Genomic DNA, 27265 nt, shown 5'->3' with positions numbered 1-27265 from the left:
AAGGTGCATGAAATCCTCTCCTTTGCAGCGTCAGACTCATTTGGGCTGTGTTTGATCCCCTTGTGAGACCTAAAGAGAGATTTGATGTGGAATTACACTCCAGAAAACCATTTCCCCGGGAGCAGGATTAGCAGAGCCCAGCGCAGGACATTAGACATAGCAGAGGGTATAGCACAGGGCATTGTTAGGGGCAATTAATTGCTTTATTCCTACCAGTCGTGGGAATAGTGTACCCCTTCCCCCTCACCCTCATCACATACTCTTGCTCGCCTTCTCCTCCACGCGGCATTCATCTGCAGCCCTGCACACTCACATATCTCGCTGCTGAAGCTCCTAAAAGCTGAATGTGCCAGGCTCAGACGGACTCTCTCATCCCCTATTTCTGCTGCTCCTCAAATGATGGATCTAGTGCTGGTCTCTGAAGACTGTCCATTGTTCCTCCCCTGAGCTGGAGCTGACCCCGGGGCAGGTTCATGTCATTGACCCAGACAGGTACTGTACTTGCATGTTCTGATCCCTCTCCTGATCCCTCTCCTGATCCCTCTCCTGACAGCAGCTCATCCACTTGCCCTGTACTTAACTGCATTTCCAAGTTTTTGGCATTTAATGAGAAAAAGATGGGATGTCATCTGCCCCTTCACCTCCTTGTGACCTTGCATAGAGTGCTGCTCTAGATCGCTCAGTGGCGCCCTCTACAGTAACTACATTAGTAAATGTTACCTGGGTGCTGCTCTAGCAGATAGTAGGGTGCCAATATCACTTTATAAATATCCACCATAACCTTAAATATTAGCTGGATGATGGCTGAAAGGATTTGATCATTATTTATTTTCCCACAGACCCCCCAAGTCAGCAGGGATGTCTCTGTCCCAAGGTATAACTGATTATACCCCCATATCTTATACAGTAGATTCTGTGCATGTATAGAAGCAAGTGATTAGTAGGGTGGCTGATAAATAAAATGAGCAACCTTGAGTTTAGCAAATCTACTAATCCATTCCGGGCTGCCTCACGCCGGGGTAGTGTAAAGCCCTCAGAGGCCCAGCTATAAGGATATAAAGGCTTAAGGGCTTGCTTGTCGTATTCTCTTTGTGTTTGCGCTGCTTTCCTTTGCCTTTAAATTTGATTTGAAATTAATTTACACACGGGGGAATATCTAGACGTCAGTCCATATTTTAATGTTGCTGTTGCGGTGACATCTTATTCTCTATTGGAACTAGGGGGGCTTTGATAGCGGGGAGCCCGTGTCTGGATTCTTTGCGCACTCTGGCGAAGGACCAGGTCAAAGGGATTTGAAGGGAAACTTTATATGCTTTATATGTTGCTTCTATAGTATTGTTTTATTTTGCATTATCCACCCACCCACCCAGGGCTTTATTTAAAGGGATTCTGTCATGATTTTTATGATGTAGCTTTTATTAATAAATGACACTGTTTTCACTGCACATAATTCACTCTACTATTTCAAATTTAATTCCTGAACCAGCAAGTGTATTTTTAGTTGTAATATTGGTGTGTAGGTGCATCTCAGGTCATTTTGCCTGGTCATGTGCTTTCAGAAAGAGCCAACACTTTAGGATGGAACTGCTTTCTGGCAGGCTGTTGTTTCTCCTACTCAATGTAACTGAATGTGTATCAGCGGGACCTGGATTTTACTATTGAGTGCTGTTCTTAGATCTTCCAGGCAGCTGTTATCTTGTGTTAGGGAGCTGCTATCTGGTTACCTTCCCGTTGTTCTGTTGTTAGGCTGCTGGGGGGGAGGGGTTGATATCACTCCAACTTGCAGTACAGCAGTAAAAAGTGACTGAAGTTTATCAGAGCACAAGTCACATGACTGGGGGCAGCTGGGAAACTGACAATATATCTAGCACCATGTCAGATTTCAAAATTAAATCTAAAAAAAATCTGTTTGCTCTTTTGAGAAACGTATTTCAGTGCAGAATTCTGCTGGAGCAGCGCTATTAACTGATACAATTTGAAAAAAAAAACATTTTTCCCATGACAGTGTCCCTTTAAAGTACATCTGTAAGTAGGCTGTTAGGGGAGAATGGGAGTTATAGCATAGCAACAGTTGCAAGGAAGCAAGAGCTACCACTGACTGCAACATCTGCATCTCTATAGTTGGAGATGCTCTGCCCTATCTGTATCTCTATATGCGACCCTTATGGTTTCTGCCATAGGTGTCCATTGTTTCATTGAAATGCATTAGTGAAGCGGTGAAAGGAACTACATTTCCCACCGTCCTCTATGAGATGCTAAGAGCTGGAGCTCGACAAGAGCTTTAGAGGCTAAATATATTGATTTTAATAGAATGATGTTTATTTGTATAATGCAGATTGGGTGTATATAATGACCTCCAATAATCCTTAGAGGACTTGAGCCACTTGGTGGCACTAAAAAGTTGTTTTTCACAACTTTTGTTTAGAGCAAATGGACAATAGTAACAGCAGAATGCTGTCTAAGCCACGACCCTCACGTCTTCATATATACAGGCTGGAAAAACAGATGGCGTATCGGAAATCTATTTATTACGGATCACCTGTAATACAGATACCAGCTGGCAGTGTTGTAATTGAGGGTTGGAGGCTCCCTGGGGGTTCCGCCACAGGGGCCCCACCCCCTATCCGGGCCCACAGCCCCCCAGCCCCAGCTGCAACCCCCCTCTGGGCCCCCGCAGGTACCAGTCCTATAGTTGCTGCTGTGATCGAGGCCGGGGGTTGGGAGATTAGGGGGCATCACATGCAATTGACAGATGTCTGGGTGGGTGAGGTCCATGAGGGCCAGGGCCCCCCAGGTTTTTACCCTGTGTCCTACCAGCCAATGAGTCAATCCCATTTCGATTCGCTGAAAAATGTGCAAAGCTGCAGAATATATAAAAGGCACCAATTTGAAAAATAGCAGAGGCTCTCAGATTTCTCTCTTGGGACTTATATTTAATGTAAATGGAGAAGGCGTGCACACCAGTGATGGGTGAACTTGAATTTTGACACCTGCATTAAAGTCAATGGGTGTCCAAATAATGTTGGCGCACAACAGTTTTGACGCAAGCGACTATTTCAACATGCGTCCAAAGTTTTTTTTCGCAAATGTATTAACTGGCGTCGGAACACGGAAATTCACCGCAAATTCGCGCCTGCCGAATTTATTCGCCCATCACTATTGCACACTGAACAAACAGACAAGGTGCTATAACAAAAAAAAAATATATGTATGTAATGTTAAACATTCACAAGAAAGACTTAATTTCGTCATATAAACACAATAAAGCAAAAATGTCCAAAACTTTTACAATGCATAAATACATACCACCCAAATTAAGTCAAATGCAGATATTTAGCAAAAAAGAAGAGAATACTTTTGCCACAGAATGAGAATCACCCCGATGTTTCGGCTGTTAATTGATTCTTTCTTGTGAATGTTTATAATTGTATAAATGTGTTTTTTTTTATGCTATACCACCTTGTTTATTCAGTGTGCAAGCCTTCTTCATTTACATTGAACCTTGTATTTTTACCTTGTATGGGGGCATATTTTGGGCTGTTTGCACCTGTAAATAATTAAACTACATTAAATGACTGTACACTATTGATACATGAGAGTGCCCTCCAGCTATTAATATTTGGAACTGGTATTAAATCAAGGTGTTAGAAAAAGTAATATAAATGTAGTAATAATAATAATAAAGTAATAATAAGATACATACAGGATAGTTACAACCATTGTTATACAGTTCACCCCAAATCTCAACCTAAGGAGGGAAACCTTTGGTCTATAGCACTGGCTAATGTTAGAAACATCCAACCTATTACTGATCCAGTTCTGCTCATCCTGGGTGACTGCCATTGACAACCTGGGCTGCTAAAGAACATTAAAGAGCATTGCCCAATGATCAGATTCTCAGGGATCCTGCCTAGGAAGTGGAAGGCATCATTGGGGGACCTATTAGGTCTAGGACACCCCATCAGGGCAGCAAAGGAATGTGGTTTGTCTTTACTGATGGAAAGAAAATAGATTCCAACCTATGCATAATAATAATAATAATAATAATAATAATAATAATAATAATAACAATATTTTTTAATTTTGGTATCTATGAATATAACCCTTCACCTGCCAGCCAGAGAGCAAAAATAATATAGAAAAAACAGCTTGTCCCACTCTTGCCTGGTAGGGAAAGGGTTAAGTGAGGGATGTGGAGCAGTGCAGTGTAGGAGTGTATTAACCAGTAGCTTAAGGGAAGGGACCTGGAAGAGTTGGGATTTTCACCAGAGAACTCTTCTTTCCAATAGGCACACGAGGAGCACAATCTCTCTCTCACTCTCTCTTTGAAGGAGGAACGGGAAGATGGAGGGACCCTTGGGTGCTGCGCTGAGGGAGCAATTGGATTTGCTCTAGAGGATATTGTTCTCTCTCTGTCTCTCCTTCTCCCCCTCCTATTCATCCATCCGGAGACATTCTGAGGGAGCTACTGTTGGATTAGGGGGTGCCCAGGAGGGGCTGTGGGTTTTTCCTTGAATGTAAGAGGCGGCTATGTCTACACTGGAGGAGTCCCAGGCTTGCACAAGAGCTTGCCATCGCTGACAGGTACTGTATGCATGTCTGTGCTGCGGCTGATGTCATGCATGCATTGTGTAGGACTGTATGGGCTTCCAGTATGTATGTATGTGTGTATATATATATATTCCTTGCACTCAGGGAGAGCTGTGCCCAGGGCAAGGTCGATACATTATCCTTACAATCACATACATACAGCGTTGTGTATCCGCCAACAGCCGCCTTGTGCGCTTATTTAACGTCAACAGACCCAACAGGGTTAACGCTTTATATACCCAGCCAATATCTATGTCCATCTGTGCCTTATGATTGGTCCCAAATAGTCAGCTTTTAACTCTTTCTTCTCTGGTTCCCTTAGAGTCACATATGATAGTTACCTTCATGTGCAATTCCTGCGATCATCTCAAACCTTTATCCATTTCATCCCCTTCTCCTGTGCCCATCCACTCTACCAATACACAGAGTTAAGGGCATTTATGGGGCATTTATGAGCATTCCTAAGGCTGGGCGGACGTGACTGTAGCCTGCTGGATATTCAGCACCATGGACAGCTCCGTCGCACAAGTTGAAATCGCTGCCGACTTCAATCTCTTTGTTACAGTTCTGCGCGGAGTGTGCGGCTCGTTACACGTCTCATTGCAGCAATTAATACAAATGTCAGTCAGTGCTGCCACCCCCTCCAATTAAATAAATAAATACTGAATAACCGGCAGATAGATAAATCCATGAATATCCATGTCTTTCCATAATTCCCAGTCCTGACTCTGCTCTCACTAATGCCTTAACCACATAACCAGCCTCCTATGTCACTGCCTGTGCTGAATACAAATCTTTAGTAATGCAGGGAAGGGAGGCAGGGAGAGGGGGGCAGATCTTTTTTGAAGATTAATTCCTATACCCTGGCAAGTCTAAGTGCTGCACAGATCATTTCTAAATGACTCCAAATTATTTTCCATGGATTTGAAAGGGCAGAGAATCAAGGTCACTTGTGTGCTGCACTGGGAATAAATACCCTCTCTCTCTAATTTTTAATTCTAACAAATAATCCACATTTAGCATTTAAGTAGTTGCATTGGCTGCTGTAGCAGTGCTTTGTTGGTTATGTCTAAGGATAAGGCATAGGGGGCATTTGTTGCTGTAGGACATTGAGATGCCGGGAGAATTATTTCACATTAGGTACAAAATAGAACCTGAATTTCTTGGCATTTTCATTGAGGTTTAGGATTTAGGGAGAATGTGTAATTGTGATGAGTCTATAGCCTGCACGAACATTGCACTGTAACTATAGAATAGTGACTAGTGATGGGCGAATTTATACGGACGCCCATTGACTTTAATGCATTTGGACAAAAAGGTCACGTGTATAAAAATTGTCGCTTGTGTCGAAATCAGAATGATTTTGATGCCCATTGACTTCAATGCGTTTCGAAAAATTTTCGCCGTTTCGCAAATTTTTTCAGAGTTTTGTGAATTTCTCAGCAAATCGCTAATAGTGACAGCAGAGCTCTATAGGGTGCAGGTACGATCAAGATTGTGCTACACTGGGAGAAATAAAATGAAATGCACCCCATATATTTACCTACCGTAGGTACAGTAAGGTGAGAGTGACAGGGCAAGGGGATGTAACCGTGGGCTAGTATAAGGTAAGGCAAGGTAGTCCCAGGAGTCAGATAGAATGCATTGTAATTGGTACCAGGAGTGGGAGTGGTACAACTGTAAGATTCTGTGTAAAGTAATGCAATGTAATTTTAGAAGGTGCTGCAACTTTGGGGTAGAATATATGATATAAGACAAGATGGTACCAAGAGAGGAGCTGCAGCTGTGGGAAAATGTGTAAAGTAAGACAAGATATTGTCTGGAGTAAAGGCTGCAGCAGTAATACAGAGTATAAACACAGGTGTGGGATCTGTTATCCAGAAACCCATTATCCAGAAAGCTCTGAATTACAGCAAAGCTGTCTCCCATAGACTCCATTTTTTCCATTTAATCCATATTTTTAAAAAAGATTTCCTTTTTCTGTGTAATAATAAAACAGTCGCTTGTACTTGATCCCAACTAAGATATAATTAATCCTTATTGGAAGCAAAACCAGCCTATTGGGTTTATTTAATATTTACATGATTTTCTAGTAGACTTAAGATATAAAGTTCCAAATTACGTTATTGGGATACAGGTCCAGAGCATTCTGGATAACAGGTCCCATACCTGTACTATACAAAACAGCAGGTACAACAGTTTATCAGGGCTGCACCATCTGATTGAGATACTGAGAGTTGTAGTTCAGCAGAATAATGGAGGGTCTTTTATATTTTGCCTCCAGGGCTGCCATCGGGGGTTGGCGAAGCTAGGAATGCTGTATTGTTTTGTGCAACAATAACATGCCAATTAGTAATGGGCGAATTTATTCGCCAGGCATGAATTTGTGGCAAATTTGCGCGATTCGCCGCCGGCGAATAAATTCGCAAAACGGCTGCGAAAATTCACCGGCCTTAAAAAAAATGGACGCCGACGTCTGTCCAAAAAACAGACGTCAGCGTCAAAAACGGACGCCAGCGTCAAAAACAAGAATTTTTCACTGTTTTGCGAATTTCACCGGATTGCCCGTCACTAATGGCAACATCCCCCAATGGGGCAGTTGCTAGGGCTCCTCTTAGATCCTCCTTTTCCAAGGCAGGCAATGTAATACCTAGATCAATGTGGCACTTATAAAGGGCCAATTGAAATTGTCACATGGGGGGCCCAACATTTAGTTATGGGTGTCCAAAATTTATTATGGCGACCCTATTAGTCTCAGTCCCTGTTACCCCTAAGAGCAGCCGTCAGTGACTGCAGGAGCCTGGGGAAAAATAAAATTATGTAATCCTGATTTTTTTTCTTTTTGTGGAGGAAACTATAAATATTGCTAACAACTGATGCGTGTGGGCTCGGCCTCTTATAATCTCCTGGAAATGTTAATTTCCCCCAGAGCAGCATAATGTGGTTTAACCTGTTGCCTGTCAGTAACATACACCCCTCATGGCAAATGTATGAGTCCATATCATATCTGGATGAACAGAAATACACTGAATTAAACACAAAATAATCAATATTTGTTAGCTTAACCCGAATAAAATATAATATAAGAACCTCGTGTTATCTCGTGATACCCTGTGTATGCATTAAACACAATGATTAAATACCAACAGCGACTGATTCAGTAGATAAAGAGAGTCCTGATCTACAGAGCTTACAATCTAAATAGGGATGTCAAACCTGTAACCCCTCAGCTGCCATTGAGTGGCAGTCCCCAGCACATAACCATGGGGCTTGTTAGAAGCCATGTTGCTATGCACAAGAGACGCCAGGTGATAAAGAAGACCCCCTCGGACGGCTGCAGAATGTAAAACATTGCTCGATACACTTCAAAGCCACAGAAACCATCTACGCGTTTCATTCGATTTTCCTGGGAAAGCCCCCCATGGGGGACTGAGATGTTTGGAAAGGGAAGAGAATGTGAGTAAATGATTTCATAATCCAGGTATAGGACCTGTTATCCAGAAAGCATGGGACCTGGGGTTTATTGATAATGGATCTTTCTGTAATTTGAATCTGCAGACCTTAAAGAGATACTGACACCAGAAAATAACTTTTTTTTTATCATAATAATGTCTTTGCATACGATTTATAATTTTGCCATAAAGTATTTGCCCAATGTTTTTATATTACCTGTCTGACTCCCTGTGTTCGTCTATGAGGGGGCTGCCATATTTGTGCAGCAGGAGTCCATTAACATTAGAAACTCTAACTGACTGAAGTGAGTAACCATTACTTACAAAAGGAGAACTATTAATGAAAAAACGATCAACATGACCGATAGCTTACTTTTAATGTAGATTAATATTTTGAAAATAATTTTTTTAGTGTCAGTATCACTTTAAGTCTACTAGAAAATCATATAAACATTAAATAAACCCAATAGGCTGGTTTTGCCTCCAATAAGGATTAATTATATCTTAGTTGGGATCAAGTACAAGCTACTGTTTTATTATTACACAGAAAAAGGAAATCATTTTTAAAAAAAATGGGATAATTTGGGGAAAATGGAGTCTATGGGAGACGGCCTGTCAGTAATTCAGAGTTTCCGGATAATGGATCCCATACCTGTTCTGATCAGAACCTCAGAACTGCATGTTTTGGATGCTTTGCTATTGGTACAAAATCCAACTCATAGGTTGTCAGGTATCATTGCTTCTATGTTATATGGGGACTGCTGAGAAAGTGGTAAAACCTTGAATTTAATGTATCAGGTAATTGTAAGGAAATCTGTGTTACCTGGGATTGGGGGTGCTGTACGCCGGCCGCGGGGACGCCTGCCTCGTGGTTCCACCATCTTGCCTCCTTAGAACGCGCGCGCCCGCGTCTCGTTTCCTTTATTGACGCGGACGCGCGCGTCGATTCTGACGCATGCGCGCCGATTTTTGGCGCGAAAACTTTGGCGCCCAAACAAGGTATAAATAGGCCACTTCCACTCCCAGCAAACTGCCCGTGATAGAACTTGTTTCTGGTGCTCTGTTCTGAAGCCTTGTGCTATTTTGTCTGTTTGAATCTGATAATCCGTGTTTGACCCAGCCTGTACCTTGACCATCCCAAATTCTGAATCCTGACCAGTGCCTGATATCCGACTACTCTTCCTGCTTGTACCCTTCCTGCTTGATACCCCGGTTTGACCCTTGCTTGCCTGACGACCCTTGCTTTCTGCCTGCCACGACCCAGCCTGTCTGACGATCCTTCTGCCATACCCTTGTCTGTTACCGTGATCCTCGGTCCAAAAGACTCTAGCTACCAGCCGTGCCCCATTGCTGCCAGAACACTTGCTTGAACCTCTCGTAAGACCAGGTGGCACCCGATTAGGCTGAGGGCTCCTCCCGAAGCTCAAAGGTGGTCACACCACTGGTGAAGCTTAGCTCAGACCCAGGATTCGAGCACTTGTTCTGGTGTTGGGTGCCGGCCGTGACATTATCACGGGCCATGGAGGACGACGATCACACCGAAGCTGCTGCCGCTGCTCCACTCCCATCTTCTTCCGAGCTGTTGCTAACTACTCTACTGCAACGTATGGAGGAGCAGGAGCGAAAGCAGAACTATTTGCTCCAGGGATTCCATAACCTAACACGCCAGTTGGGACCCTCGCAGCAGCCAGCCAGTTCTGTTCCTACTTCTTCTGTGGGTTCCCTGCCTGATAGGGGTGCTGTATACAGACCCCAGGAACCCAAGATTGCATTTCCTGCCAAGTTTGGTGGGGACAGAACCCAGTTTTTTGTGTTTCAAGAGGCCTGTAAGCTGTACCTCAGCTTCTTCCCCCACTCATTTCCCTCTGACGAGGAAAAGGTCAGGTTCGTAATGACCCTATTAGTGGGTGACCCCCAAGTCTGGGCACTTAGATTGCCGGCTACTGACCCTGCCCGTTACTCTTTAGATATGTTCTTCCGCTCTATGGCCATTCTTTACGATGACCCGGATCGCGCCTCTTCGGCCGATTCCGCGATTCGCAAACTACGCCAGGGCAAACGGGAGGTAGAGATTTACTGCACAGAGTTTCGTAGGTGGGCGGTGGAAACTGGTTGGAATGATGCAGCTCTAAGGAGCCAGTTTCGCATCGGTCTAGCCAAATCTGTCAAAGACAGCCTGGTCAATTACCCCCTATCTTCCAATCTGGATGACCTAATGTCTCTGGTTATCCAGATAGATAGGAGACAGAGGGAAAATCGGGAGGAACAGGGTACTTCTTCTTCCTATAAGCATAATTTTAGTGCTAAGTTGTCAAACCCCTCTGTGTCTCAACCTCAGGAGGAGCCTATGCAGCTAGGCATCTCTCACCTTACTCCTGAGGAAAAGGCACGGAGGCGGTCTCTTGGGTTGTGTTTGTATTGTGGGGAGAAGGGTCACTTCCTCAATCAGTGTACCAAGAGGCCGGGAAACGCTCTAGCCTAAATGGAGAAGGGGAGCTCCATTTGGGTGCAGGCGTTTCCTCTCCCCAATCTGCCTCCAAGGTCCTATTATCTGTTAAATTAACCTGGCCTACGGGCACTGTTAAATTGTCTGCCTTCATTGATTCTGGGGCGGAGGGTAATTTCTTGGACGCAGCATTTGCTGCTAAAAATAAAATTCCTTTGGTTGCCCTCAATCCTCCCATGAGAATCCTGGCTGTCGATAAAAGACCCTTGGGGTCAGGGGTGGTTTCCAAAAAGACCACAAATCTTTCCATGTGTGTAAATAATCTGCACTGTGAGGAGATAGCTCTATACCTCATCGAGGGAGCTTCCTCTCCTCTTATCCTTGGTTTACCATGGCTCCAGAGGCATAACCCTCTGATAGACTGGGTTTCTAAGGGGGTGACTCAATGGGGTACAGGATGTAGTGGGGTTTGTTTTCCCTCAGTAGTAGCCACTACTTCTCTTGAGGGGTTACCCTCAGCATATTCTGTTTTTTCTGATGTTTTCTCCAAAAAAGCAGCTGAGACCTTACCTCCGCATCGGCAGTACGACTGCCCTATTGATTTAATTCCTGGGTCAACTCCTCCACGTGGTAGAACCTACCCCCTTTCATTGCCCGAAGCCCAGGCAATGAAAGAGTATATACAAGAAAATCTTGACAGGGGCTTCATTAGGCCCTCTTGTTCCCCTGCGGGGCAGGGTTCTTTTTTGTGGGTAAAAAAGACGGTGGTTTACGCCCCTGTATTGATTATAGGGGCTTAATAAAATCACAGTAAAAAACCGCTACCCCTTACCATTAATCTCCGAATTATTTGACCAGGTCAAGGATGCTAAGATCTACTCAAAACTTGATTTAAGGGGTGCCTATAACCTCATTCGGATCAGGGAAGGGGATGAATGGAAAACGGCTTTTAATACTAGGGATGGCCACTACGAGTACCTTGTTATGCCGTTTGGTCTATGTAACGCCCAGCAGTGTTTCAGGAGTTTGTCAATGACATCTTTCGGGACCTGCTGGGGATATACGTAGTGGTCTACCTAGATGACATCCTCATCTTCTCTGCCAACCTGTCTGATCATCGTCTTCATGTTTGTGAGGTATTACGTAGGCTTAGAGCTAATAACCTGTATGCAAAATTGGAGAAGTGTACTTTTGAGGTTGCTTCCGTACAGTTCTTGGGTTTTAATATTTCTTCCAGGGGTCTCGAAATGGATCCAGACAAAGTGAAAGCTGTCCTGGAGTGGACCCAACCTTATTCCTTACGTGCAACCCAAAGGTTCCTAGGTTTTGCCAACTATTATAGGCAATTCATTAAGAATTTTTCACTTATTGTGGCTCTATCACAAATCTTACTAAGAAAGGTGCTGACCCCAGTATGTGGCCTCCGGAAGCTATCCAAGCTTTCGAGTTCCTCAAAAGGGAGTTTAGTTCTGCCCCAATCCTCCGCCATCCTGATACAACACTGCCTTTTTTAGTCGAGGTAGATGCCTCTGAGGTGGGAGCGGGGGCAATTCTCTTCAAAGGCACCGATAACTAATAAGTTACCCCCCTGTGCATTTTTCTCTAGAAAATTCCTTCCTGCAGAGGCAAATTATGAATAGGGAACAGAAATATTAGCTGCAAGTGGGCCTTTGAAGAATGCCGGCATCTACTAGAAGGGGCTAAACACCAGGTTTACGGTTACCTGACCATAAAAATTATTTAATCGAGTCAGCAAAGCGTCTAAATCCTAGACAGGCAAGGTGGGCTTTGTTCTTTTTAGGTTTAACTTTACCTTGACTTTTTAGGCCTGGTACAAAAGAACGTCAAGGCAGATGCTCTTTCCAGAAGCTTTGACTCAATATATTTCTGAAACTGATGCTGTAGTACAATTATTCGGGTGAGGTATTGTGGCACGATGGAATTGATCTCTCTTCTTTGTTATCCCCTGTTCAGACAGACGCTCCCTCTAACCCCTTTGTTTGGGAGATTTTTGTTCCAAGATCTTAGAGAACAGGCCTAAAGAGGGTTCATGATTCCAAGATGGCAGGACATCCTGGTGTAAGTAAAACTATTTTCATTACTTACTCGAATGCTTGGTGGCCGACCTGTAAACAAGATGTTAAATCTTTTGTGGATTCTTGTCCTGTCGCCAACGCTCCAAACTTCTAGAAATTTGTCCCAAGGGTTACTGATTCCCCTCCCTATTCCTGAAAGACCAGGGGACCCATCTTTCTAGGATTTTATTTGTGGAGTTGCCTTGTTTCCCGGGGAAAACAGTAATTTTTGGTGGTGGTGGATAGATTAGTAAATGGGTTTTTTTGTCTTCCTCACCTCCCATCGCCAAAATTTGTCCGAACTTTTTATTCAAATATATTTAAGTTGCATGGTTTTTCCCAGTAATTTGTTTCAGCAGAGGTGTTCAATTTGTCTCTAAGTTCTGGCGCGCATTTTGCTCATTAGTGGGGATCGATCTTTTTTTCAAACGGCCTATCACCCAAAAACCCCAATGGGCAAACCGAGAGAGTGAACCAGTCCTTTAGAGATTTTTAAGATGTTATGTCTCCAAAAAATCAATCTTCCGGGGCGAACTATTACCCTGGGCAGAATTTGCCTTACAATAACGCTACTCACTCCTCCACTGGAGAGTCCCCGTTTTTTATTGTTAATGGGTTAAACCCCAAAAGCTTTTTTCCTTCTCAATTCTGGTTCTTCTTCCCTTCCGCTAATCCTCTGTCGAACAATTTTCCTTGATTTGGCCCAGGTACATGATTTTTGTCTAACTGCTATTTCTGCTCAGAAAAGGGCTGCTGAAAAAGACGTAGAGAAGCACCCCAGTATAAAGTGGGAGACTTTTGTGGCTCCTCTACCAAAAAAACATCAGGTTAAAGGTTTCCTTCCCTTAAGGCGGGTCCCCGTTTCATTGGTCCTTACCCATCACTACTGTTATCAACCTTCGGTCTGTTGCCTTAAATTGCCTGTTAATTTCAAGATCTCTGATTCTTTTCATGTTTCTTTGCTTAAACCTGCCGCTAATTCCGCCTTACTTCTGTACCCCCCTCCAGTACAAGTTGACGGTCAGCCTGAATTTGAATCCAGGAGTTCCTTGATTCCCGAATGGTACGTAACAAACTCCAGTACTCACTAGGTAGAAGGGAATTCGGTCCTGAGGGAACTCCTGGGTCTCAGTGGATGACATCAAGGCTGATGTCTTAGGAGGCTTCCATTTAAAGTTTCCTGGGAAGCCTGGGGGCCGGGTCCCCCCTAGAGAGGGGGTAATGTAAGGAAATCTGTGTTACCTGGGATGGGGGCTGTACGCGGCCGCGGGGGACGCCCCCACGCCGGCCGCGGGGACGCCGCCTCGTGGTTCCACCATCTTGCCTCCTAGAACCGCCCCGCGCCGGTCTCGTTTCCTTTATTGACCCGGACGCGCGCCGTCGTTTTGACGCATGCGCCGCCGATTTTTGGCGCGAAAACGGCGCCCAAACAAGTATAAATAGGCCACCCACTCCCCCCCAAATGCCCGTGATAGAATTGTTTCTGGTGCTCTGTTCTGAAGCCTTGTGCTATTTTTCTGTTTGAATCTGATAATCCGTGTTTGACCCAGCCTGTACCTTGACCATCCCAAATTCTGAATCCTGACCGTGCCTGTATCCGACTACTCTTCTGCTGTACCCTTCCTGCTTTTATACCCGGTTTTGACCCTTGCTTGCCTGAACCCTTGCTTTCTGCCTGCCACGACCCAGCCTGTCTGACGATCCTTCTGCCATACCCTTGTTGTTACCCGTGACCTCGGTCCAAAAGACTCTAGCTACCAGCCGTGCCCATTGCCTGCCAGAACACTTGCTTGAACCTCTCGTAAGACCAGGTGGCACCCGATTAGGCTGAGGGCTCCTCCCGAAGCTCAAAGGTGGTCACACCACTTGGTGAAGCTTAGCTCAGACCCAGGATTCGAGCACTTGTTCTGGTGTTGGGTGCCGGCCGTGACAGTAATATTCTTTTTTGATAATATTTCATGTTTTTTTCCATAATTTAAAAGATTTTATTTATTCAAGTCTTCAGATCATGTCTTCTTTGCATATTCATATTTATCACAATTAGGAGCTGATTTTGGTTTGGTTGATTTACTTTTGGTTTGACAGAAGAATTGATTGTAGGTTTCTGAGGTCTAGTAGATATACTGGATAATAAGCAAGAAATTCCTGGCAGCCGTAGGAAGGGCCAGCAAAGTATTATAATGTTTTAAAAGGGGTCTAGATCTGTGGAGAACGAGGTCTTTCTTCCCCTTTCTAGAATATGCTGTGCAGTTTTGGTCTCCAACGCTCAATGGGACATTATTGAATTAGAGAGAGTCCAAAGAAGGTCAACTAAGCTGGTAAAGGGTATAGAAAAACTGGCCAAATTGAGATTGGATCCAATGAACAAGAGGCGCTGAAGGGGGGGATAAGATAAGTACAGTATGTATAAATACTGTATGTAATGGGTCCATATAATAAACTCTCTGATGCTTTATTTACCAGTAGACAGGAGTAGTGATGGGCGAATAAATTCGTCAGGCATAAATTTCCATGTTTCGCCGCTGGTGAATAAATTCACAAAACTGCGGCGAAGATTCACCGACACAAGAATCCAGCGAGTGGGAAAAATTTGGGTCCGTGTCAGAATAGTCGCGCGCATAAACATTGTCGCACATCAACATTATTCAGACACCCATTGACTTCAATGCATTTGGCCAAAATAGGCGCGCGTATTACAGTTGTCGCAGGTGTCGAAAATGAAGTGCGTCAAAATCATTTTGAAGCCCATTGACCTCAATGTGTTTCGAAAATTTTTCTCTGTTTCATGAATGTCGCGGGAAATACGCAGATCACTAGACAGGAGAGAATCCATCTTACGGTGCTTAATGGTTTGTTAAGGTGAGAGCGGTGAAGTTGTGCATTTCTCTCCATGAAGTGGTTGTATTGGCAGATACATTAGATAGCTTCAAGCAAGGGGGTTTGATGCCTTTTCATCAAGGAAGAAAATACACCGTTAGAGATAATAACTTAGGACAAAATTGATCCAGGCATTGGTTGGTGTTGCTGTTTTTGGAGTCAGGAAGGATTTTTTTCCCCCTCTGGGACAAATTAGGCTGTAGATGGGTTTTTCACCTTCCAATGGATCAGTTACTGAGCAGAGAGATACCAGTTGATGGATATATGGTATTTCTCAATTAAATTCAAGTACTTAAAGGGATTCTGTCATGATTTTTATGATGTCGTTTTTATTTCTACGTTTACACTGCAAATAATTCACTTTCCCATATAAAATTTCATCCCTGAACCAATAAGTGAATTTCTTTTAGTTGTAATATTGGTGTGTAGGTGCATCTCAGGTCATTTAGCCTGGCCATGTGCTTTCAGAAAGAGCCAGTGCTGCATTATGGAACTGCTTTATGGCAGGCTGTTGTTTCTCCTACTGAATGTAACTGAATGTGCCTCAGTGGGACCTGGATTTTACCATTGAGCGCTGTTATTATATCTACCAGGCAGCTGTTATCTTGTGTTAGGGAGCTGTTGTCTGGTTACCTTCCCATTGTTTTGTTGTTAGGCTGCTGGGGGGGGGGAGAGGGAGGGGGGTGATATCACTCAAATTTGCAGTAGAGCAGTAAAGAGTGACTGAAGTTAATCAGAGCACAAGTCGCATGACTGGGGGCACCTGGGAAACTGACAATATGTCTAGCCCCATATCTTCTTTGAAGATAAGAAAAATGTTGGAGTCTATAGTTAAGTACTGCAAGTCTAATTGATAATCATCTCCAGCCATGTACAGGAATGTTGAGAAATCTCTTCTAACGCCTTTTTTTCTTTAATGTTTTAGGGAATGAGCCCTTGGATCATCTGGAAAGAGTTTCACCAATGTTCTCTTGCACATAGTGGGCACTGGATCAACATGTGATAGCTGTTCATGGGTGGACAACCTTCTACTTTGGAATAAAAGAAGATTTTAATGTGATATTTTGCCTCCATTATGTTATTTTTACCAGCCTAACTGATTTCTTACAATGGTCCTCCACTTTATCCTCTTACTTCTGCTGCTTAAGGATAACGGCAATGGGAATGTTGGGTTTCTGGTGTCGGCACAGACCAATGAAAGGAGGGTGGTGTCATACATGGCCGGTGACATCATTATTGGTGCGTTGTTTTCGGTACATCACCAACCCACGGTCGACAAGGTTCATGAACGGAAATGTGGAGAAATAAGGGAACAGTATGGCATACAACGAGTGGAAGCCATGTTACATGCACTTGATAGAATCAACGCTGACCCAGCACTGTTGCCAAACATCTCCCTCGGATGTGAAATAAGAGACTCCTGTTGGCATTCTGCTGTGGCTCTGGAGCAAAGTATCGAGTTCATCAGAGACTCCTTGGTTTCCTCTGAAGAAGAAGAAGGTTTGGTTCGTTGCGTTGATGGATCTTCAGCTCCATCCCGGTCAAAGAAGCCTATTGTCGGGGTTATTGGTCCTGGGTCTAGTTCCGTCGCTATCCAAGTCCAGAATTTATTGCAGCTTTTCAATATACCTCAGATTGCATATTCAGCCACAAGTATGGACCTGAGTGACAAAACCCTGTATAAGTATTTCATGAGGGTCGTACCCTCTGATGCTCAGCAAGCCAGGGCTATGGTGGACATTGTGAAAAGGTACAACTGGACATATGTTTCAGCAGTTCATACAGAAGGTAAGGAATACATCTGATCAACTAAACATGGGAATTGAATGCATTTATTGGAAATGTTGCTCTTTTGATGTAATACATGGTGTGTGATAGTCAAGTGTAAGGTCACAATTCTGTATATGTAAAGCCAAGACCAGGTAGTGGGCTGGTAGGACCTATTGTAACTCTTGTAACTATTGTATTGTATTCCATCTGTGATCTATCTATCTATCTTCCAGTCTCTGAGGCTTCTCCTCAAGGGGATTCAATGAAGAGCACAGGTGAAATTTAGGTTGACAGTGGGACCTGGGTACCTTTGAAATATAGATGATAATAGGCGCATTCCTTAGGTACAATTGGAGAAGGACTGAGCAGACAAGTAGAGAGAACCAATGGCCATGTCCAAGTCATTGCAAAAAATCAAAATATAAGAAGAAATGAATTTCAGATGAGATTTAGATTAATACTGAGACCATTTGCTTTTTCCTACCATCCATGCTCAAAAGACATTGATAATAGGAAGCACCATAAATGGTCAGGTTGGCTTTAAGTTGAATATCTTTAGTGTGGCAATGGTTAAATCATAAAGCAAATATCCCCATGGGAAAGAATCTTACACTTGTTAAATAACATTCAAGGCCATTGCCGCTAAAGTCAGTTGTCTCGGCTCATAAAAGAAAACACTTCACCAGTGATGGAACAGAAAATAAATCAAAAAAGTATGAAAAAGCTCATATCGAGGTTTTATCATCACATATTGTATCGTTCCCAAGGACAATGATGAATCCTTCACCGCAGAGGTTTCTAAAGCCTGATTCATATGAAGTTCTGTGTTGTGAATTAGTTCTACTGAACAATAAATCTTAAAGTATTTTGAATTAAAGAAAAAGCAGTTTACTTATACGTATGCAGAGCTTGTAATGTGCTTGTGTGAAAATGCAATTTTGCTCTATTCAATTTAACTCTTCACTGTGCAGGCAACAAAGCAGCTACTAGAACAGCAGTGGGGATAATAGTCTTTGGAAGTCTTTGTGGCTGTGGGATAGCAGGTGTAGTAGGGAGAGATGGTGTCTATAGTAACAGTGGATAATAGTCTCTGGGAAGGGAGTGTGACTGTGGGATAGCAGGTATAGTAGGGAGAGATGGTGCCTATAGTAACAGTGGGATAATAGTCTCTGGGAAGGGAGTGTGACTGTGGGATAGCAGGTATAGTAGGGAGAGATGGTGTCTATAGTAACAGTGGATAATAGTCTCTGGGAAGGGAGTGTGACTGTGGGATAGCAGGTATAGTAGGGAGAGATGGTGCCTATAGTAACAGTGGGATAATAGTCTCTGGGAAGGGAGTGTGACTGTGGGATAGCAGGTATAGTAGGGAGAGATGGTGTCTATAGTAACAGTGGATAATAGTCTCTGGGAAGGGAGTGTGACTGTGGGATAGCAGGTATAGTAGGGAGAGATGGTGTCTATAGTAACAGTGGGATAATAGTCTCTGGGAAGGGAGTGTGACTGTGGGATAGCAGGTATAGTAGGCAGAGATGGTGTCTATAGTAACAGTGGATAATAGTCTCTGGGAAGGGAGTGTGACTGTGGGATAGCAGGTATAGTAGGGAGAGATGGTGCTATAGTAACAGTGGGATAATAGTCTCTGGGAAGGGAGTGTGACTGTGGGATAGCAGGTATAGTAGGGAGAGATGGTGTCTATAGTAACAGTGGATAATAGTCTCTGGGAAGGGAGTGTGACTGTGGGATAGCAGGTATAGTAGGGAGAGATGGTGCCTATAGTAACAGTGGGATAATAGTCTCTGGGAAGGAGTGTGACTGTGGGATAGCAGGTATAGTAGGGAGAGATGGTGCTATAGTAACAGTGGGGATAATAGTCTCTGGGAAGGGAGTGTGACTGTGGGATAGCAGGTATAGTAGGGAGAGATGGTGTCCTAAGTAACAGTGGATAATAGTCTCTGGGAAGGGAGTGTGACTGTGGGATAGCAGGTTAGTAGGGAGAGATGGTGTCTATAGTAACAGTGGGATAATAGTCTCTGGGAAGGGAGTGTGACTGTGGGATAGCAGGATATAGTAGGCAGAGATGGTGTCTATAGTAACAGTGGATAATAGTCTCTGGGAAGGGAGTGTGACTGTGGGATAGCAGGTATAGTAGGGAGAGATGGTGTCTATAGTAACAGTGGGATAATAGTCTCTGGGAAGGGAGTGTGACTGTGGGATAGCAGGTATAGTAGGGAGAGATGGTGCCTATAGTAACAGTGGATAATAGTCTCTGGGAAGGGAGTGTGACTGTGGGATAGCAGGTATAGTAGGGAGAGATGGTGCTATAGTAACAGTGGATAATAGTCTCTGGGAAGGGAGTGTGACTGTGGGATAGCAGGTATAGTAGGGAGAGATGGTGTCTATAGTAACAGTGGATAATAGTCTCTGGGAAGGGAGTGTGACTGTGGGATAGCAGGTATAGTAGGGAGAGATGGTGCTATAGTAACAGTGGATAATAGTCTCTGGGAAGGAGAGTGACTGTGGGATAGCAGGTATAGTAGGGAGAGATGGTGTCTATAGTAACAGTGGGATAATAGTCTCTGGGAAGGGAGTGTGACTGTGGGATAGCAGGTATAGTAGGGAGAGATGGTGTCTATAGTAACAGTGGATAATAGTCTCTGGGAAGGGAGTGTGACTGTGGGATAACAGGAATAGTAGGGAGAGATGGTGCCTATAGTAACAGTGGATAATAGTCTCTGGGAAGGGAGTGTGACTGTGGGATAGCAGGTATAGTAGGGAGAGATGGTGCCTATAGTAACAGTGGGATAATAGTCTCTGGGAAGGGAGTGTGACTGTGGGATAGCAGGTATAGTAGGGAGAGATGGTGCCTATAGTAACAGTGAGATAATAGTCTCTGGGAAGGGAGTGTGACTGTGGGATAGCAGGATATAGTAGGGAGAGATGGTGCTATAGTAACAGTGGATAATAGTCTCTGGGAAGGGAGTGTGACTGTGGATAGCAGGTATAGTAGGGAGAGATGGTGCCTATAGTAACAGTGGGATAATAGTCTCTGGGAAGGGGTGTGACTGTGGGATAGCAGGTATAGTAGGGAGAGATGGTGCCTATAGTAACAGTGGGATAATAGTCTCTGGGAAGGGAGTGTGACTGTGGGATAGCAGGTATAGTAGGGAGAGATGGTGCTATAGTAACAGTGGATAATAGTCTCTGGGAAGGGAGTGTGACTGTGGGATAACAGGATAGTAGGGAGAGATGGTGCCTATAGTAACAGTGAGATAATAGTCTCTGGGAAGGGAGTGTGACTGTGGGATAGCAGGTATAGTAGGGAGAGATGGTGCCTATAGTAACAGTGGATAATAGTCTCTGGGAAGGGAGTGTGACTGTGGGATAGCAGGTATAGTAGGGAGAGATGGTGCTATAGTAACAGTGGATAATAGTCTCTGGGAAGGGAGTGTGACTGTGGGATAGCAGGTATAGTAGGGAGAGATGGTGCCTATAGTAACAGTGGATAATAGTCTCTGGGAAGGGAGTGTGACTGTGGGATAGCAGGTATAGTAGGGAGAGATGGTGCCTATAGTAACAGTGGGATAATAGAATCTGGGTAGTACAGTAAAGTATAGTAAAGTACAGGCATTGTATTATGGCTGCAGGAGCCAAAATTAAAATTTGTATTCATGAGGTACATGCAATGCATATTGTGCATCAAACTGTGCGGAATACCCCATTAATATTTATGAAGTTTTATTTTTTGTACTTAAAGAAGATAAAAAGACTGTGAACAGCAAGATTTAATAAATTTTTTTAAAAACATTTTTAGTAAAGATTTGAAGTTTTATAGCTTGGAGTAAAAAGACATATACAGGTATATGACCTGTTATCCAGAATGCTTGGGACCTGGGGTTTTCCAAATAAGGGATCATTCTGTAATGTGGAGCGCCATGAATTGTCTACTTAAAATTAATTTAAACATTAAAAAAAAGCCCATAAGCTGGTTTTGCTTCCAATAAGGATTAATTATATCTTAGTTGGGATCAAGTACAAGCGACTGTTTTATTATTACAGAGTAAAAGGAAATCAATTTTAATTACGTGAATAAAATTGAATTTATGGGAGATGGCCTTCCTGTACTTCAAAGCTTTCCAGACAAGGGGTTTCCAGATAAGGGATTCCATTTTTAGTTAATCCATAGTTTTACCTATTTACCTATTGTTTTCTGTGATATATATGTTTATATACACCTGCAATGCTCACACTTGTGTTATTCAACATAATAAATGGTTGTTAAAAGTTAAATTTAAGGTGAATGTCGCCTTCAGTTATTATGTGTTAATTGGCAGGCAAACCTTTTCATTAATGATAAAAAAAGGAGCCTTACGCATTTCAAACTTTAAATTGGTACTTAATCATAAGCCTTGATTAAGTGGCGATTTTTGGCACAAAATGCGTAAGGCAAAAAGTCTTGCTCATCCCTTGATTAGAATGGGCACAAATTACTTTAAATTAGCCTTGTTTAGCCCTGCATCACTATGGTATAGTCCAGCTTTGTTCCTGCTTGATTTCCGCTCCCTTTGACAATGTGAGCGTCTAGCCGAGCCTGCAGCACATATATCCACTTGTTCCTGCTGACCGTCCTTGCTGAGTCTCATACACCCGCTCATCTTCCCTGGTTTCACATTATTTGCAAATGTGTTAATTGCCTGTCATTCCTATAGCCTCGGGTCATACCAAATAGAAAGGTCAGTGTTGTGATATGTAAACATGTTTCTCATCTGAATTTTCAGTGCTATTCCCGAGAATGCTTTAGAGATGGGGACTGGTGTTTTTTTTTTGTTTTAAATAAAAAGATATAGCTTATATGAAAAGAAGCAAATATGTATTTTATATAATTTGTCCATAGAACTAGGGAGTTATTCACTAAACTCCGAATTAAAAATCCCGAAAAATATGTGGTTTTTTTTTCTATAAAATCGGACTTTTAAAAAATCATGATTTTTTTTCCGGAAAAGTCAGAATCAGAAAATCTGGCATCTGAAAACCTGTCGAGGTTGCCTATAAGTCAATATGAAAAGTCCCAATGATTTTTTGATGTGTGCTGGGTTTCGTGCAATAACTCGAAGTTTTTGGGGTAAAAAGCAGTTTTTTACGAGTGCCACAATTTTTCTTCCTCTAAATGCATTAAAGTCAATGGGCGTTTTTTTCTTGTGGCAACCTTTTGGTCTCAGCGACTTTTTTGTACAGATATATTAAAGTCAATGGGCATTTTTGTTATAACAACTTTTTTGTCCAAATGCTTTAAAGTCAATAGTCGTTTTTTCTTATGGAGACTTGTTTGACTTTTTTGTTGCGGCAAATTTTTCTGCTGCAAATTTCTCTGAAAAAATTCACTGAAGGGGAAATGCAGAATTTTGCCATGAATCCATGGCTGGCAAAAAACATTGCTCATCACTAACTGTTATGCCTTTATTAAAGGTTACTGTAGGTACTTATCTGGGTATGCATATTCCAATGATTTCCCTTTATAGGGTAGGTGACCCTTGTTTATAATATCATCATCATTTATTTATATAGCATATTAACCAATTCTCCCTGTTATGGTTTCATAGTTGATTTAAGCTCACAGTTTGCCCACTCTGATCTTTGTTACCACCCAAGAGTCTAAGGGGGTTATTTATCAAGGTCCGAATTATCTCAATATTGGCTGCTACAAACTCTGATCCAAGCTGCTCGAGTTTTTAACGCTTATTTATTATTACATTTTCTTTGCGGTACAAACTCAGATTTCATGATTTTTTCGGAGGTTTCACCTGTTTCACGATTTTTTCGGTGTTTTCACCCGAAACCTCTGAAAACTTCGGGGTTTGGCACGAGACCCAGCGCAAATTTTCTCCCATTGACTTATATGCAACCTCGACAGGTCTGAGATGCTGGATTTTCAGATTCAGACTTTTCCATCCTCGGGGTTTAATAAATTCCAAAAAATTCGTGATTTTATATTCCAATTTAGTTCTGCTGATGGGCTGCTGGGGAGTGAGTTCACTTCAATTTGCAGCACAGCAGTAAATAGTGACTGAAGTTTATCAGAGCACAAGTCACATGACTGAGGGCACATGGGAAACTGACAATATGTCTAGCTGTGTCGGATACTTTTTGGGAAAAAAACATGTTTTCCCATGATAAAATCCCTAAATAATGTGATCTAAACCAACCTGTCCTCAGGGGAAACCAGCAGTGCTGACTATCTAAATATTTACACAATCGCCAAGAGTATTGGTAATTCTCACTGATATATCTTTGCTACTATGAGCTTAATCAGCTGTGGGTAAGCTTTTAGGTGAGTGCATATTTGGTTTGCAGGAAGCCCAGTCTAAAGGGGTGATTTATCAACTTTCTAATTTGAATTTTTGCCATGATTTTAGATTTTCTGCACAAAAACTCACAAATTCGAATTACATTTTAAAAATTCTAATGTTTGGTATTTATTAAGTACAAAAACTTGATTTTTTTTTATTACAAGATTTCGAGTTATTTTGAGCTCATAAACTCACAAATTTGAATTTTTCTAGTTTTTTTGAGCTTGTAAACTGAAATATTCAAGTTTTTCATGTTTTTTTCACGCTTATATTATGTCATGGAAAAAAAACCCTCAATCGAATGAAAATTGCTTTGTTCCATCAATTTACAAAGAAAAGTTCATTTTTGAATTTTACTTTTTTCAAGATTCAATTGTGGGGGAAAAACATGAATTTTTTCTCCTCTCGATTGCTATCTTACATTATTTCTGAAAAAACTCGATTCAGGAACTTGGTCGCATGAAGTAATGGAATTTAATTTTGGCTGCTGAATGTTTTTGTTCAAATTTTTAGATTTTTAGATTTTTTTTAATCCATCGCAGGGATATAGCGGGCCCATGTCCATAGCAGAGAAAATTATGTAGAATACAATGGTTTCAGGGATTATCATTTATGGGTCACTACACACCTAGCATGGGAATGCGTTTTATAGAGAAGTAGAGCCTCTACTATTAAATATTTTATCTCAATTCAATTTGGTGCCATTCGACTTTTGAATTGAATTTTATTTTTGTTTATTTAAAGTAGTAATCGGAACTGAAAGGGTTGTTGGCATGTTGGCATGGTGATAGCATCGTACTTCATTAAAAAAGTCATTTTGGATACTTTTTTAAAAAAAATGTGTTTTTTAATTAACGCTCTGATTCGACAGATTAATAATTAGAATTTCATTACGCGTGTGGCTGGTGAGCGGCAGAATTAGACTCTACTGTCATTAGAAGAATTCCTGAGAGACAATGTCGGCGTGTTTTGCTCAGTCCGGACTTTTAAGTACCAGGCAAGGAATTCTGTTCTACACGAGCTGTGTCTGTAGCTTATTTACCATGGGGATATTCATTATACACAACCGGAATATATACTTTTAAGAATTAATGGAGGTCATTTAAGGATTGGCTTAAAGCACCAGTAACATAAAAAAAATTTTTTTTTAAAAATTAGTTAGCACACATTGAAAAAAAAACACAAAGACAAATGAAAGGTTAAAATCGCTCTTTATTAAAAAATAACTTACCGAATGTCCACTTGCGCTCCTCTTCAGAAAGCGATTGGGCGATCCATCGTGCGTCACTCTATTTCTCCTCCCTGCTTTCCTTATAGGAGATAGCCAGGGAAGAGAAATAGAGCGCCACACGATGAATAGTCGCCCTGTCGCCTTTTCTGAAGCGCAAGTGGAGTTTCGGTAAGTTATTTCTTAATAAAGACTTGTTGATGAGAAATATTGATGTTACTGGTCCTTTAACTAGAAGTTTCTGGGCTCCACTGGGTCTGCTACTTCTATAATTACGACCAGGCCAACACATTTCTCAAAATGCTACTTCTACTTCTATAGCTACAACCAGGCCACCACATTTCACGATTTCACAGTTGTCACGATTTGAATTTTTTTTTGCACAAAAACTCACAAATTGAAATTACATTTTCAAAAACTCCAATTTTTTTAAGTACAAAAAAAACTCAATGTAAAACATTGACATCTTAAAGCATGTTAGCTCATGTGGAAGTTGGTGGGAGTTGTCCTACGCAAAGTTTTATTTTTTATAAATTCAAGATTTTTGCGTTTTTTTGAGCTTGTAAACTCACCAATTCGAATTTTTTAGGTTTTTTTTCACAATTTTATTATGTCATGGAAAAAACCCTCAATCAGAATGAAAATTGCTTTTTTCCATCAATTTTACTTTTTTCAAGATTCAACATATTTCTTAAAATGCTACTTCTACTTCTATAGTTACAACCAGGTCACCTCATTTCTCAAAATGATTTGTAGTTGACCCATTGATATCTAGAACTGACATTTAGAATTGTACAGGCAATTTCACAAGTGCATTAGGCCACTCATATGTTTCTCGTGACCAGGAAGGTATTCTACAATTGCTTAGGAGTTACGAAACTCAACCTTATGAAGAATTTTGCCCCCAGAGATGTGTTAGTGCCCTGTTCAGGAAATGTCAATGGAAGGCATGCCAGACATAACTGAAAGGAGAACTAAAGCCTAACTAAAGAAGTAGCTAGAAATGTTGTACATGATGTTTTGTGCTTCTGTACCAGCCCAAGGCAACCACAGCCCTTTAGCAGTAAAGATCTGTGTCTCCAAAGATGCCCCAGTAGCTCCCCATCTTCTTTTCTGCCGATTCACTGCACATGCTCTGTGCTGCTGTCACTTACTGAGCTTAGGGACCCACTCACATTATACAGTACACATAGAATAGAAATGTCACAATATAAGGCTGATTAGTAATTAATACAGATAATTACTACATGGCAGCACAGAAACCAGTGCAATTAGCATCAGAATTTAATAATCAGCAAACCTGTAGCATCAGCTTATATTACAGGGGAAGCTCATTTTCTGCTGGATAATTAGTGACGACCCCCAAGCTTAGCTTCTCAACAGCCAATCAGAGCCCACTGAGCATGTGAGTGTCACAGACACTTTCCAAGATGGTGACCCCCTGTGACAAGTTTGAAGTCCTGGATCATTGCTGCTATTGACAAGCTGAAACTTTAGCCTCGTGCAATAAGTTCACTATATAAAATATGGCATTTTTAGTCATATTCATTTTTAAGTTTTAGTTCTCCTTTAAAACTACCAGCCCTGTGGAAACTTGTTCCCACAGGGCAGTTCACAGTGCCAGATGTCAGTACAATGAATACAGCAACTGCAAGGTCTGATGTGGTATAGAATATTGGAGTGCACTCCTTTATAAATACACCATTAATTTTTTAGTATAAATCATTTTACACAGCTTTATAACTATGTGCCTTAGGGTTGAAAGTTACTTAGCTAAGGCAGAGGGGAAAAATTTGCAAATTTCCCCCGAAATTTGTGAAATGGGGAAAAAATGTGAATTTTGATGCCCGTGACAATTTTGAGGCTCGCGACAACTTGATGCGCACCTATTTTGTCCAAATACATTTAAGTCAATGGGCGTCCGAATAATTTTGACGCGCAACAGTTTTTAAGCATGCGTCAACTTTTGTTTTGCCGGCAAATTTTTGCCGCAGTTTCGCAAATGTATTCGCCGTCGTTGAAACGCAGAAATTCACTGCAAATTTGCACCTGCCGAATTTATTCACCATCACTAGTATTGCTGCCTTGAAGCCATGGGTTTGATTCCAGAGAGGGCACGATCTTTAAGGAGCTTCCATTATCTCCCCATGTCTATTTGGGTTTCCTCCTGGCTTCACAAATATCTCTCACACTCTAAAAATATACATCAAATTGAATTGGCTCCTTCTTAAATTGACTATAGTAGGTGTGTGAATCAAATATTAGATTGCAAGCTCTGTCAATGAGGACATTTTTGCACAGATTTCAATGAAGCACATTGTCTTATTAACACAAATGTTTGTGACCAAATACCCTGATAGTTCTTTGCTTTGATATTGTCCTCCATGATATTAAACAAAAGGACTGACTGGTAAATGAAGGTTGATTTAATAACTTTATAATTCTAGAGACATGGCTGTTCTCAGTGGATGTAACATTAGTAA

At 42.0% G+C, this 27265-nt stretch overlaps 1 protein-coding gene across 6 annotated transcripts in view; it reads left to right on the top strand.

Moving 5' to 3' along the window:
• Positions 1–296: 296 nt before the first annotated feature.
• LOC108707585 (metabotropic glutamate receptor 5) overlaps positions 297–27265 on the top strand; it is a 180732-nt gene continuing 153763 nt past the window's right edge. For 5 of the 6 annotated variants that reach the window (XM_041582718.1, XM_041582722.1, XM_041582721.1 and 2 more), the window contains exons 1-2: positions 4194–4584; positions 16366–17228. In XM_041582718.1, the coding sequence (XP_041438652.1) occupies positions 16550–17228 (679 nt within the window). In that variant the 5' untranslated portion in view covers positions 4194–4584; positions 16366–16549. Of the gene's footprint in view, positions 493–4193; positions 4585–16365; positions 17229–27265 lie in introns of those variants that run through there. The other variant, XM_041582717.1, reaches the window with a different exon arrangement.

The sequence above is a fragment of the Xenopus laevis genome, chromosome 2L, assembly GCF_017654675.1.
Source record: "Xenopus laevis strain J_2021 chromosome 2L, Xenopus_laevis_v10.1, whole genome shotgun sequence".
Lineage (NCBI taxonomy): Eukaryota > Metazoa > Chordata > Amphibia > Anura > Pipidae > Xenopus > Xenopus laevis.
This window is presented reverse-complemented; position numbering and strand designations above follow the sequence as displayed.